This window comes from Zosterops lateralis (genome assembly GCF_965231275.1).
Source record: "Zosterops lateralis genome assembly, chromosome: 2".
Lineage (NCBI taxonomy): Eukaryota > Metazoa > Chordata > Aves > Passeriformes > Zosteropidae > Zosterops > Zosterops lateralis.
Genome location: NC_139763.1, coordinates 87,882,987 through 87,898,330, shown reverse-complemented (window position 1 = coordinate 87,898,330; position 15,344 = coordinate 87,882,987). Strand labels below are relative to the sequence as shown.

Sequence of the window (15,344 nt, the reverse complement as noted above, 5' to 3'; positions counted from 1 at the left end):
TTCTGGTGAGCATGAATTTAAAGACTACCAGATCTCACTGCCCTGAGAACAGACAGCTGGGAAAACCTTCAGCTCTTAACACCCTAAAAAGTCTCCATCTAAAGAACATCCAGGTGTGGGCTGTCCAATTAGCCATGTCCACACCCAAATTCTAAGGTGGGAATCAAGCCATCCTGAGAGGCGCCGCTGAAAGAAAAAAAGAATCAATACTGGCACCACAACAGTTAAACCATAAACATTCACTTTTTCTTTTTATTAAGAAAGCATGCACAAAAATAAACTCGTGAGACCACGCCCCTCTCTCCCTGACCACTGACACGAAGCACTGGGGGCCGCAGCGGGCTGGGGAGGCCTGCAGGACCCCTGAGGGCCAGCCCGGCCCCCCTGCCCTCCCTGCAGGCCGGTGCCGATGCACCCGCAGAGCTCCACGCCCACCCCTCCATGTCTTACCACGCACTAACAACACACATTGATTTCAGGGGCAGAGGAACGAGGCTAATTTGCACACTGACCGGCATGTATTTACATATGCAAATGAGGCACAACTTAATACGCAAATGAGGCAAATATGCAAATGAGGAGCACTTGGATACGCAGAAGGAGCCATATTGGTTTGTTTTTCTTCCGGTGGTCTTTTCAGACTTCCACAGGGCCGGCTCTCAGTAATGTCCACTGCAAAACACTAACTGGCACCTGCCATAAATTGTCTCTTGTTGCCTCCAGTGCCACTTTCCACAGAAACCTATCACATATACTTCCAAGCTGTATCATTCCCATCCTGAGGCAGCAGAGATAACAGCTGACTCCATGTTGAAGCTGTCTGGGATTCCTCATTTCTCTTGGAAATGCTCAATGACGAACTCCCCCCCAAACACACACTTAAAACAAAAAAACAAAACAAAATCTGAAAAAAAAGGAAAAAAGAAAAAAAAGAAAAAGTGCTGTTCCCCCCTTCCAATGCAATGAGACTCTGTCCACTTCTCTGACAACAATCCAATTTCCAACTGGTTTATCCCTACAGCAAATTTAAAAAGCAGTGCTAGTTCCCCACCTTCCTGCAGTCAGAATAGAGGTTATTACTTTACTCCTGTGCTCCAGGTCTGTCAAGCAGCCATGATAGTCTGTTTCCACATTTGTTCCCTTCACTGGTAAATAGGGAATAAGGGCTGGGGGGAGGCTTTACAAAATATTAAGAGGAAACAAGGTTTGACAGAACAGACCGTAAGAGAAAAGAAGGCGAACACAGGACACAACTTTGGGGAGGAAGCATCTCAATGCTTACTCCTGTTCCTGCACCTTCTCCACCTTTCTGATCTGCACATGCTGACAAAGCTCACCCTTTGGGATTTACACTAGATTACATCATCTCCCCAGCTGCACTGCAAGGAGTCTGAGACACCCTCCTCCCTTTCATACTACACTCTTTGGCTGGTCAGTTCAAACCCCTGCCCCGCTTCACCCGCTCTCCCTCTGATGCCCCTCTTACAACAACTGCTGTGAGGGCCTCCTGGTCCCTGACCAGAGGGTCCAGCCCTTGACCAGCAGCCCCCAGTTCAGCCCCACTCTGCACAGCAGCTTCCTCTTCCCACCATGAGCCCGTTCACCAAGCAGGAACTGCTGACAGAGGACATGCACCTACACAGCCAGACTCCTGTTGGTGGCACTCTCAACCACAGGCAAGGACAGCCTCCAAAGAAATATGAGGGGTGGAGGACCAAATAACAATTGGACAAAAACTGATGGGAGAAAACTTCCAAATTTGCATATAAAAGGGAGAGCCTCACTACATATTTTTAAAAAGGGCTTGAAGGGGTGTGGGGTGAAATGAAAAGCTCTGGGGAACAGAATTTGCTGAATCACATGTAACACCCCTGACTGCTCCTTTTACCTGATGGGTATGTAGGCTTCACCTAGAGACTGCAAAAGGCAGTGTAGGAAATGGGTCAGGACTCCCTCAAAATCTCTCAGTCTTCACAGATGGCACCACATTCTGAAACCAAACTTCTCTGCTGAAATACCATCTCTGTTACATTCTCCTTTCTCCAAACTCAGGTCTGCCCTCCCAGCTCAGCTCAGCTCTCCCTACCTCAGGGATTACCCTCTCTTCGTACTTGGGAACACCACTTCTTTTCCTGCTGTTCCTGCTGGTGCGACAAAGTTCACAGAGCTAAGATCACCCCTCCAGTGTCCCTTCAGCCCCCTGACCTTTACAACATTTACGAAACAACATAACTACAGGCTCCCAGGGTCCACTAGGCTCTCTCACTCCAGTAGCCAATACGACAGATTCACCGGCCACCTTGAAGGGAAAGAGGGATTGTTAAACGCAAAATAACGGAGGCAGAGAAAGATGCACTCGAGGATTCAGCCTTCCAAGGTCTTTTCATGGCACCAAGGACCCGTCTTCCCGCCCTCCACAGGGCACTGCGCAACACGAAAGAGCCGATCCGATGCGTCCGAGGCCACCGGAGGAGGGGGAGGGCTGTGCTCAATTATTGGTAATAATAATAATAACAATAATAATAATAATAAACAAAAGAAGAAAAGAAGATAAAACAGGACGCAAGGAAGGATTATCTTCGGCAGCATCTTGCGGTGGCTTCTCTGGCGGAGATAGAGAATATATATCTATATACAGGCAAGGCAGGGAGGCTGGGGAGGGTGGTGCTGACACCAGTGACCCCATGTCCCCCTCCCCTCCCACGTCCTTCATAAAGGACGGGCTATCAAGTCTGTAACTCGCTAGGTGATCAAGTCCCAGTCAAAATCATCGGGGATTTCCTCATTGGCGCCTGGAGGAGGCCCTGGAGGCCGAGGGACCAGATGATGAGCTGAGCCAAAAACAAGAAAAAAAGAAGAAAAAGGAAAGAGAACAGTTAAAATCTAAAACTACATGCTTTTTCACAATGGGCCCTTGGGCAAAAGAAACTAAAAGTGAATTGGGCCTTCTCCTTTCCAACAGTCTAACAAGCAAGAACACTACTGGCATTAATCTCTATCAGCATCTACCAGTCCCTGGGAATGTTCTGCTGTGAAATTCTCCACAGCAGCCTTCTCCAGAAGTTTCAGCCTCCTTTACTTACCTCATAGCTGACTGCTGATAGAGCACAAGTGCTTTCATCAGCAGAAGCTTCTCATGTGCAGCTGTCTTCAAACAACTAACTGAGGGTGAGGCTAAGCTAGAAGACTGTTCATATGAAGTGAAAGAAATCAGGCCTTTGAAATCCTAAACCTTCCCAGAGCTATGACAGAGCTATAACATGGAGGGTCCCTTGCAGTCCCTCTCTACCCATAGTGCTCCATTTGATTACTAAGTGCTTTGGGAGAAATGCACCAAGGGGTTGGGAACCAGTTCTTTAATGTTTATTGGTGTAATATGCCTTAACATCACCTCTTACCTGGGCGATTATATCCTGGAGAGTCCTGGGTGGAAATCTGGTACATAGGAGATGGCCCGGAGAAAAGATGGGGAGGCTGGGGCTGACCATAGGAGTTCACTGTGAAAGGAAATGAATTAAGAAAACAAAAAAACAACTGTTAATGTTCAGGTCAGAAGTCTTGCCCCTGACTGGGTAGCAGCTCAGCCACAGAGCAACTCACTCAGACCCACAGGATACTGAGGAGATGTTCAGCTGTTGGGTCCTAACTCCAAGCTATAGCTTGGTCAGGGATCTTGTTCTTGAAACCAGCAGGAGTTTCTCTATTGTTGTAAAAGAAGAAAATTTTCATCCAGAAACACCACAAGCTGGCTGATTATCACCTATTTAGTTCAGTACTAGATGACACACACCATGACAGTTCTATCAAGACCACCACATCCCCTCCTCAGAATGCATCCCCTACTCATTGTACAGTATTCCTCCAACAGGGGTGCAGGAGCTTTCTCCTTTACTGTTCCTGCCATCTGGAATATCAATCTCTTTATCTTGCCATTCTCTCTCTTGGTCACCTAAAAAACACCATCGTCGCTTTCTTTTCCAGGTTTGCCTTTTAAATATATTCCTGCTTGGAGGTTGCCTATCAATAGTATGCATCACATAACAGCAGTCTGTCCCGACCACAGGTACAGGACATCCCAGTTCTTTAAAGCCAGAGAAAGCTGAATTGCTATGAACAGCTCTGACAGCCTAGCTCCGAGTTGCTCACTGCTGCATTGCCTGGTAAGGCTGCAAGTAATTTAGGATACTCACAGAATTGCGCCTTCATTTACATGTCATTTTAGTCTCCTCCTAATTACCTTGGTTCATGGATTGCTCCTGTTTGCCACTGTTGAGGGCACAAGAATCAGAGATTCGAGGGGGCTGCTGTGGGCCAACCAGGTGAGGGAGCTGACCAGTCTGGGTAAGGAAGTGATTAAGGGAGTCACAGAGGTTGGCAATATGGTGTTGATCCAGCGTCCAGTTCTTCCGCTCAGCCTGGCGCAAACTCTCCATGAGCTCTGCAGGGGACAGAGGAGAGTGTCAAAGACAGCAGTCGCACTGTGATCTTTGCTACAAATCTTCTGTTCCTAAATCCTACCTCCTCCTCACAAACCAAACTTTATCATTTCAAATCTGTCACCAGATTCCTGAAGAGCATCTACGATACTGTCACACTGACTCAGGCAGGGCAAGGAAGAGTTGGAAGGAAAAATCTCAGCTTTCTGATATACTTTTATGACTTAATTCTCCCTGCCCCAAATCCTGCAGTGTTCATTCAAGTGCTTCAGGATCTTTAGCAGAACTCATGAAGTAGGACACCTCTTTCTAAAAATGAGGTGCACCACTGATAAATCCAGGCACTTGCCACAGTTACACTGAAAAAAAGATCCCTGCACTGCACTCTCATGTTCTAGACTACAGCCCTAGCCATCAGTAGCCTTAATCACTAGGCCAACACTGACCTGAGAATTGGGAGTGCTCAATGCTAGACCAGTTCAGCCGGTTTACCATCTTGAAGCTTTCCTTCAGGGAATCAATGTTGGAGCACCAATCAGGGGGAAACGCTGGAAAGAAATAGGGACAAAAAATTAACGCAATACAGACCACCCTTTCCGTCCACCCCTTAATATAAAAAAGACTGGCCCAACTTCACCAAAGAGCCTGATACTACAGCAGCTAGAAATCCTTTCTCCCTTGGAAAACCAGGGGTGGTATCTTCTTTTTCACGAAGGCCCTGACTTTATGCTGCATCCCTTAACAGAATCCCAAACCCAGGGTGGATATATCCTCCATTCTCCAGTAAAAAAGCAATTTCCTTCTCAGATTTCAACCATACCTGGCTTTTCCCCCATTTTCTACACTCAGGGAGGCACTACTTAGGAAAAGCTCACTTGTGGGATTTCTCTCTGGGGCTCACTGCTCCCCACCCGTGCTTTCTATTGCCCCAGACTCACCAAAGCCAGCATTGTTGATTGAAGCCTGTGACTGCTGCTGCTGCTGGTGTGGCTGCTGCTGTGGGTGGGAGTGTGGGTGATGCTGTTGATGCTGGTGGTAACCTCCATGCTGCATCGGGGGCGGGTGCATGGACATCACTGGTGGGGGGCCATAACCTTCACCACCCTGCTGCTTTCCTCCTTGGGATGGGCAACCTTCTGGGGTTGGAGTGTGGAGTGGGGGAGCAGCACCCACTGAGGAGGGGCCTTGCTGCTGCTGCTGCTGGTACATGTAGTAATTGTGGTTGGAGGGCTGCATGTCACCCAGGAGTGAAGAGAAACCTGCCGAGTAAATGAAAGAGGAGGGAGCTTTAAGAGAGCCGGGATCAGACCTTACGTTATCCAGCTCTAATTTCACACTGCTCATCCCACTATTTATGAAGTTTTTGGTGTGCCCTCTACAGGCTGCCAACAACCATCACCTGTGCAGTTATGCCCTTGCTGTGCTCCAGACTGTTCAAAACAAAAGGCTCTACAACAAAGACCCAGAAGGATTTTAATACAGCATTAGGCATTTAAGGTCCTCCCTGGATTTTTTCCTAGACTTATCAAGGCAACCCAACTGCTCCTGAAATGTCAAGCATGTGTTGTTTTCCTATAAATGACCATAAGCATACTAAAACAGTAGACCATTTAGAAAATGGATAACTTAATACATCTGACTTGCTGTTTCCAAAGACTCCTTTCAATTCCCTTCTTACAAGCAGCTTGGTCAGGAATCTTCGGTTTTTCTCACACTGACCATAAAGATCATAAAATCTCTGCTTTTGTACAAAGAGCACACTGCACACATCAGGGCTCCTTTATTACTTCCATTCCTCCTGACTCACTGGGTGTGTCATTTCCATCCTCCTGTATTTCAGGCAACCCCTACACGTGAGAGCATCAGGTATTTTCCACACTTCCCCAGCACCAGGAGCTCAGCATCTCTCTTATGTCTGCTCATTCTCCCCATACACTGGGGAACCACTGTGGAAAACCAGTCAGAGCCACTGCATGCTATTAACCTGAGCTACCCAATTCTTCCTTTGAGTACCCTCACTTGACCATCTGCAAGCAAGCCTCACATTTTCATTAGATTCAACATCAGCCCTTCGAGTATCCTACTACTGTCCTGAGGCAAAAGGATGAATACTGCCATCCTGACTCAAAAGTTGCCAACAAATTTTTTTTCAAAAACTGCAGGTTTTCCTACACTGCCTTGCAGCCTACAACTTGGAGGGAAAAAAAGAAAAAAAACCAAACCAACAGACAGCTGCTAAGTTTGTAAAATCGAGGAACACACCAAGTCAAGGTTCTTCTCTGCATTTTTCTAGCTTGCTCGTACTACAACATCTCACACAACAGGCTTCTACTAGGAGTGCCAGCACGATGAAAGCAGTAAAGGTACATGCATTTTTATTTCATTGAAGCTTCAAGTTCAGGAGGCCCTTTCTGGAGTAGCAAACTTTGCCTGCACTGTGTGATGGCTGATAGTACAGGCAAGAAGCTCATGTAAAAACAGATTCCTTTCTACACTAGATTAATACTTAGAAGAATGTTTAAAGGCTGAAAGAGCTTTAAGTTTTTCTGAAATATTTTGCACGGACATCTCATCCCTGGAGTGATTCTGCCCTCTTCTGGCTGCTTATTCAATCCCAGAAATGCAAGATATGAATGGAGTTGGAGGCCCTCTCTTCTCTGCTCTCAATCCACAAAGCGCAATTCTCCAAGGCCTTGTACAATCCTACTTTTAACAGATTTGAGCAATGATGATTTTCCACTCTCCTTATGAGAAATTCCAGATGCAACGATCCCCTCCCTCTCATGGTTCCTAGCCTGACAGACTGTGAATGTTTCTCTGACATGCCTTTCTTCAGGACTTCATTTTTCTCAGCTTCTGCCATTTTAGTATTTGCATTTGTATCAAAACAAGGCATTTCTAAATCATTGTGCTTTTTTATTCTAAGAGAACTAGGGGGAGCAGTGCATAAAGGACGTGCAGATTTCTTATCAGCTCCTGGCAGAAGTAATTACAGCATGCCAAAGAAGGAAAGTCTGTTTGCACAGGCTCCTAAACGAGGAAAGATCTGAGAGATGCCAAATGGACAAGACTGTGTGGGCAGACACCTGCCCACCCCACATGACGCATGGAGTTACTCACCGTGCTGAGAGGAAGATGATTTCTCCAGCATGGATTTGTAGAGATTTCGGAAGGACCAGCTGAGATCCTGGAAGTTGATCTCGGAGTAGGAGAACTTGAAGTCATGGTTGGCACTGTACAGTGGGGGTGGCACATCGGCCCCTTCACGGCCCTGCCCCCCTGCTACAGTAGAGGCAACATCCACAGGCCCTGCACCCTGCTAAGGAAGGGACAAACAAGGCTTTTCAGTCTCTACTGGGATTTGCAGCTTGAGGCAGAGATCAGACTAGATACACACGTAACACACACTGATATCCCATATCACTTAGCTCATCTTCCAAGAAATCCTCCCAAATGCCATTTTTCTTGAGGGACACCAACCACAGCACAATGGCCCCAGCCTTTTCTTCAGCTAATACCATTATGCCTTCATCCTTATCCTCATCCAACCCTTTGCTAAAATCACTTCCTCCTTATTTTCTATCTCTGCCATTTCAGCTCCTTCCCTTCTTTTTATTTTTGCCTCCATATCACAATTTTCACAATTCCCTCTCCTCACCACTTCGCTTTTCCATTCATGCACTCCTCCCACTCTCCTTTTCCTCCTACTTCTACCCCTTTCCCTGTGGCTCACCTGACTGTAGTTAGCAATGGGGGTGGTGCTCTGGATTGACATCTGAGGGGTAGCCTCGGGTGGCAAAGAGGCTTCTGTGCTGACTGGAACAGCCCCTCGGGGGCTTTTACTTGCCTCTTGCTCTGGGGAGTCTTGTGGTATCTGTGGATGGGGAAGAAAGAGAAAAGGAAAGGAGCAGAAATCAAAAACAGATGGAGAAGTGAAACTGCAGATGGGAAGCCAGCTCCCCCGCTGTAGAAGTTCATGGCTTAAAAAAGAGGAGGACTGGGCCTTAGTCACTGAAAAGTCGGGATAAAGGACTTCAAACAAGATTAACTTTGCTACTGAATAGCAGCAACAACAGGCAATCAGCAGGACATACACACTACTTCCTTCAGTCCTGCCCATCTATACACCCTGACCCCAGAACATTATCATGGTCTGGTGCTGGAAGGGAATTCCCAGCCCACTCCATGCTGTATGGAAAGAAAAACACTCACGTCATCATCTGGAGGATGCCGCCTCTTGCGAGATATATCTGGACATGTATCTATTGTCCAATATGAGCCCTGGAAAGAAGACCCATTGGTGAATGAATGATGAAATCACAGAACTTCCTGAAGTAGGGGGCTGCTGACTCAAGGAATGCAGCACCAACTAAACATTAGGACCACAAGGACCACCCTCTAGAACCTCAGACAACAGAGACTTGGGTGTTGCCAAGAGATTCCTCTCTTGCACTGGGGTGCATTGAACTGTGAGGTACAATGCTACTGGTGGAAGGCAGAATCCTCTACTTTCCATCACTCTTGAGACAGGACAAAAGGGATGGTTTGATCCAAGCTAAGAACTCTTTCGGGCCTGCATACTCCTTTCAGTGGCTTCCTCCAAACTTGAATTTATGATTAACTGATGAGAACCAAGTCAATGTTGGTATTTGGCAGAGACAGCCAGAAAGACTGCTCTTTTTCATGGTTGTGAGACTCCAAGCATTCACGGAGGGCTCATGATGGCTAAGAACTAAAACAAATGACGTTCAGAGAGGTCTGTTTAGCTTGGACAAGAAAAAGCTAAGGGGATCAAACCACTGTCTTCAACTGCATAAGGACATTATAAAAGACAAAAGAATCAAATTCTTCTCAAAAATGTACAGCATAAGAAGAGGCAACAAATACAAGTTACAGCAAGGGACAGTACAGTCAGATATAAACAAAAACTTCTTCCCAATGATGGTGGTGCAGCACTAGAACAAGTGCCCAGTTTTGATACCTCCATCCCTGGAGATATTCAAAATTTGACAGATGTCATCAGCCTAATGTGATTGTTCCTGTCTGGGAGAGGATAGGGGTACATCTTGACTCCCAGGGCTCCCTTTCAACCTAAAATAACCAGTAATTATGTGTGTTGTCTTCTGACTAAGTATAAAAAGAACTCTAAAGTGGATTCAGCTCCCATCAAGATCTGAATAATCTGAATAAGTAACAAACACAAGTTTTCATTATAAACCCAGCCCAACATGCCAATGAGCACTTACAAATATACACCCTTAAGTCAGTTAGGATTTCCTCAAATAAGCCACATAATTTTTGAGCTGTGATCCTCAAAGGTCTACTACTTCCATTTAGAGATACCAACTGAGCACCACACAGTCCTTTAAATATAACTTGAAATAAAGGCCTGAGCAAATGGCACTTTCTTATAACTTTAGGATGAGGGGGAGGAGACAATCTTTCTGCCTAAATACATAGCTTCTTACCCTTACCATCTTCTCCTGCCTGTTTGGTTGTGGGGTTTTTTAGACAATAATATCTGCATATCAAGATGCCAAGTCTTGGTTTTGCTAGCTAAATTTTTTGCTAAATTCCCCTTTACAATCTGTATGTACTATCAGAGCTCTACCAGTCCCTAGTTAGCCAACATATTCCTAAATTCTTGAGTTTTACTTGTAAATCAAGTGATGATGACTTTTTTTTCCAACACCAAATACTTTGAAATCTATATAGGTGGCAATTCTGCTCTCATTTCCATGGATCTTGTCTCCATAAAATCCATGACATCACATCATAGTCCTGCTGTTCACCAGCAGCCACTATGCTCTCTCATAACAGAACACGTTGGACTATACTCACATTTTACACACAAAGATAAAGAAGATCAAGAAAGAAAACTAATAAAGTACATTCAATCACACTTTTGACTTCTGCCAGTACCTTGAAAGTCATCTGAAGATCACAGATAAGAAAAATAATTACTAAAACCCTTAAAGTTCCTTTACAGGCTCCCTTTAAGTAAATGCTTCTGTAGCAAAGGACTGCAGTAAATCTTACTACTGCTTCCATTTCTGCCTACACTTTAGGTTTCAAATTCCAACCATGAGCCAGAAAGGGCCACCCCAGCTTATTTCCCTGCAATTTTTAATTGCTTGCCCAGGAGCATGCAGATTTCTTACCTTCCCAGGATCATCTCTTGGTCGAGGCACCTTTCGAAAACATTTATTCAGAGAGAGGTTGTGACGAATAGAGTTCTGATGAGAGAGTAAGAGATACAGGTAAGTGCTAAAACAAAAACATACAGTCTTCTGAGTATGCCCTGGAGCAGGTAGAGAAAATAGGATGATGCATACTTCAAAGCCAAAGCTCACTACGTATTACTGAAATGGGGCAGAACAGAAGCTGTGGGAAGGGACGGATTAAGATGGTAATATGGGGCTGAACCACCTCTACACCTATAGAAGGTGCAATGAAAACAGCATCAGTGTGATGCAGAGGATGGTAGTGATGCGTGTTTTGTGGGGGGTTTTGTTTGTTTTTCTTGGTTGGTGGTGGTGGGTTTTGTGCACACTCCTTAATGCACCACCACATACCTTCAACAAAATTCTCGGAGAAAACGGGACTTCTGGCTCTGCCTTTTCTCCAGTTGGTCAATGTAGTTTTACATCATTCTTATTTTAATCACTGAGGCTATTTTGCATAGAATTAAGAAAGCAAGCCATATGATTAGGCAAAGAAAAGGGTACTTCTGTGATGCAAACCCTCACCTTCCAACCAATACCAGCATTTTTGTAGTAGGGAAAGTTGTCACAGATCCAACGGTAGATCTCACTAAGCGTCATCTTCTTGGCAGGTGATGAGTTGATGGCATATGTGATCAGAGTGGCGTAGCTGTAACGTGGCTTCCCATCTTGGTGCACTGCTGCCTCATCCTTACTCAGGGTGGCATTGGGGTCTGTTGGTGAGCCTGGGGGACACTTTCGGGCAGACCCTGGAGGTCCTGCTTGTGAGGAACCACCTAATTTCTCAATAGTAGCCCTTAAAGTCAGCTGTGGGAGCCAGTCTATGGAAGTGAGGCTGCTTTCCAGGTCAGAGGCCATGGTGCTGGAAGCAGGAATATCTGTGAGGAGAAAGAAGAGGAGAGGAAACCCTTGAGACACAAACAAGGTAAAGCCTAAGAACAGAAACATCCACTTGCATTCTTCTTCTGCAATCACAAATGCCTGTATGAAAATCATCCTACTTCATGCATCTTATTCACAGCTAGCCAGAACCATTCCAAAAAGCCTATGACTGCCTCGGGGAGGACCATCCATACTGAGAGCAGCTGGGACAGTGCTTTGTAACACTGATGGGATAACATGGCTAGGGCAGCCTTACCCAGGGCACTGTTCCCAGGTAAAAAACCAAGATCTGTTAAGGGAAGTGGAGCCCTTTCAGCAGGCGTAGCACATTCATTCCTTTACTACATAATCCATATAACCTTGGTACTCTTCACCAAGATTACCTGTATTCCAGTACATTTACAGAGTCAGGTAAGAGGAAAATCATAGCTAAAAGGGAATGCTCATTCATGCCATACACAAACCACAATTTAATTAGATCATCTGCCAAGTCAGGACTATCTTAACTTGAGGGGAAATTAATTTCTCTCTGAGGCTTAGCCTCTCTTTTTGCATTAGGTGACATTATAATGAATCCTATTCCTTAGAGCTAGGATTACATATCTCATTTTAAAACACCAAGATCATGCATAATACTATATATAGATAATTACATCTACCATGTCGAGTTGGAACAGACTATATTAAGCTTATAATAGTTAAAGCTTTGCCTACCATAACTAGTTTTTTCCTATATATATATATTTATTGATTGATTGATTTAAATCCTGCTTAATTCACAATAGAGCAGGGAAGTACTTTATCCAATTCTGAGACACAGAAGAAACTTACTTGTCTGAAATCACACAAGCTTGCCACAGGAAGAGACTCAGGATCTTTTATCTCATAAATGTTATATACTTCCCCTCATAAAAATAAAACACACCTGGCCAGCAGTTGTATACAGGGATTTCTCCGTAATGATTATTTTATAAGAAGAAATCTAGAATTTAGCAGCATTCACTTGTATAAACTTAGCACAGTAACTTTTCTGTAGTCTGTTGCAGTAGACAGGGCAGCAGAAAGTTCACCATTCCTACTCACAACTGGCTACATTACTATACTGGGAACAATCCCTTCAAGTCTGGACTGAGGTAGCTCAGTTTCCAATGCCACGACTTGCACTGCTCTTTGCATAGAGAGAAGAAGAATGTCTTGAAGGCATGCAAGCTCTACATCTTTCATTTCTGAAATTAGTCTTTCCAGAAGATTAAATGGTACTGTCTTTGAGCATGCTGGAGCATACACAAAGCAAACACACAAACACACTTATGTATGTATAGCAAATTAAACACTTGCATACATATAAGAGAGAAGAGACTGACACGAACACACTGCTTAGGAAAGATTCGTCAGCAGACACCTCCCACTGAGTGCATCACTCAGATGAGTGGATCAGATGAGACAGGGAGACACCCATCTGCATGAATACCAATTAGATACTTGTTCTAAAAATAGGCATTTGACAATAACACAGTGTGGATGCACAGATCCAGAGACAGATGCACCCAGCATTTTGACACTGAAGCTCCCCGTTCTTCCCCCACACCCATATGCATTATACCTTTCACTTCTGCACTCCAGCGCTCTCGCAGCATAAAGCAATGAAGTCCACACTCCAACGCATTCACATGCACAAAACCTTTCATTTCCATGCATGTGCTCACCACACCTCTCAGGGCTCAAACACCTACACAATACCCCAATAAAATCCATCCCTCGGCCCCCACAGGCAGTGGCTTCACAGCCCTGGCCTCGGGAAACACATCCTAATTGCACAGCAAACATCCTCACTCGCACTCTTCAGCACCCACAGACTGAGAAATACAATTGCAGCGCCACAGCCCCCATGGCAAATGGAAACATTTTTTTGTCAGTGGAGGAAAGGAAAAGCCCATCAGCTACTAACTTACCTATCTACTCATCTGCCACACTGTCACTTAGCACGACTCCTTGCTGCACAGCTAACTAATTGATCCAAGCTGCAAAAGGCTTGCCATTATCCAGCCCCCTCAAGTTGTGCTTTATTGAGTAACTTGTTTTGACTGATTTAATCTAGTATCAAACATTTGAAATTTACACAAATTTAAAAAAAAAAAAAAAAAAAAAAAAAAGCAGGACTATTTCTTCCTGAATAATACAAGGGAAAAGCAACAGTATATTTTTATCCAGTGGGGATGGACGGACCACCTCCTAATCAAAACACAGCTACATTTAAGTGGTAACTTAACAGGTAAAGCCCTCGTTAAAAGTTGTATCCCACTTGGAAGAAAACAAACATGAACTAAATGTTAAGTTAAATGCTTCATTTTGTAAGTGTGTCTCATATAAATTTTGATTTCTACTGTGCAAGCAGAAAAAAAAAACCCACTGCTTCTTGTTAAACCATTATGAAATACCACTTGCACTAACAATACAACTCCAAAGTAAAATAAATAAAAATCCTTCTGTTCCTCCCCCTCTCCCCATTTTCATTTGTATTTTTTTAAAGAGAAGCACAGAAATCAAGGAAATTAGGTTATAAAAGCCTATGGCAGATTAAGATACCAATCTGAAAGAGCAGAAATTCAAGAAACAGAAGAAAGCACTGTTGTTTTCACAGAGCTTAAGATTTGCCCAGGTTATGTCAGTGGAGCATCTGGGATGATTGGCTATGCAGTAAAATGTAAAGCTGATATGCAACATCCCCATCATCAAATACACAAGCTTTTGTGCATTTGTATAAAATGCACTTGTCAGGGAGACAAGCAAAATTAGAATTGGGTCAGATTACACCCACACTAAGAAATTTAATATTTTCATTCCTTGGCTTATAAAAATCTTTGACAAGTAAACAAAATCCAGAAATCTTTAAAAAAAACCAAACCAAGCCTCGTGTCTATATATGCACTTGTCACCCAATACCGAAACAAACACTTCTCAGTAGAATACAGCAGCTTTTTAAGAACGTATACACCAGACAGTAATTTAGGACAGAAAGTGAGGCCTCAGACCAAATAGCAATCACATGGGCAATTTCAAAGCAGTGGAATAAGACCTTTGTTTCCAAGTTTGCACTTGATCATGTTACTGGATTTGCTGGCCATATAGGAGCTGTAATAATCAGGCATAGTCAAACATTAGGTAAGGTGGCAATTTCAGAACACTTTCAAGGCAACAATAATTCAGTGTAATTGGCTACTAAATTATTTAAAAGAATACTTGCTACGCAGTAAATATTACTGTTAATCATGTTGCATTTCTCATTCACCTGACCCAAGTGTTTGGTGCGTCAGCTTGACACTACTTCATGGTATGATAAAACAAGACTGCAGCCAAACCAGAGCAGCTGATAATTCTTCCAACTTTCCTTTCCTAGCTTATTGCCTGGCAAATCTTTTGAACTCTTCTCTTATGATCCCACTCAAACAAAGAAAAAACCAGTAATAACTAATAAACACACTGAACTGAAATCAAGGGTGCTTTAGAAATCCTACCACATTAGTAAGTCAGAACTAATTTTCAAGAAGTAAAAAGAAAGTCAGAGATCAGAACTCATAATCTCCCACTTTACAAGGTAAATGCTACCTGTTTATGTATTTGGCTGACTTTAAAAAGCAAGGGTAGGGTACCCAAGGTCATAACCACCATCAACAGCTGGAAGGTGGCTGCAGAATCTTCATTTTTCAAGCATTAAATAGTTACAGTACAATCCCAAGTCAGACAGGTCAGAGAGATGCAAAACGTCCAGCCAAGCACTGATCCTGAACTACAGTTAGACAGA

The 15,344-nt window shown here is 44.0% G+C and overlaps 1 protein-coding gene across 5 annotated transcripts in view; it reads right to left on the bottom strand.

Annotated features, from left to right (window-relative positions):
* Positions 1 to 270: 270 nt before the first annotated feature.
* Positions 271 to 15,344, bottom strand: part of FOXJ2 (forkhead box J2) — a 31,177-nt gene continuing 16,103 nt past the window's right edge. For all 5 annotated transcript variants that reach the window (XM_083854407.1, XM_083854406.1, XM_083854408.1 and 2 more), the window contains 10 exons: positions 11,186 to 11,538; positions 10,598 to 10,672; positions 8,649 to 8,717; positions 8,170 to 8,310; positions 7,557 to 7,755; positions 5,375 to 5,695; positions 4,883 to 4,984; positions 4,238 to 4,438; positions 3,399 to 3,497; positions 271 to 2,831 (listed from right to left, as the gene is read on the bottom strand). In XM_083854407.1, the coding sequence (XP_083710533.1) occupies positions 2,743 to 2,831; positions 3,399 to 3,497; positions 4,238 to 4,438; positions 4,883 to 4,984; positions 5,375 to 5,695; positions 7,557 to 7,755; positions 8,170 to 8,310; positions 8,649 to 8,717; positions 10,598 to 10,672; positions 11,186 to 11,518 (1,629 nt within the window). In that variant the 5' untranslated portion in view covers positions 11,519 to 11,538 and the 3' untranslated portion in view covers positions 271 to 2,742. The remainder of the gene's footprint in view (positions 2,832 to 3,398; positions 3,498 to 4,237; positions 4,439 to 4,882; positions 4,985 to 5,374; positions 5,696 to 7,556; positions 7,756 to 8,169; positions 8,311 to 8,648; positions 8,718 to 10,597; positions 10,673 to 11,185; positions 11,539 to 15,344) is intronic.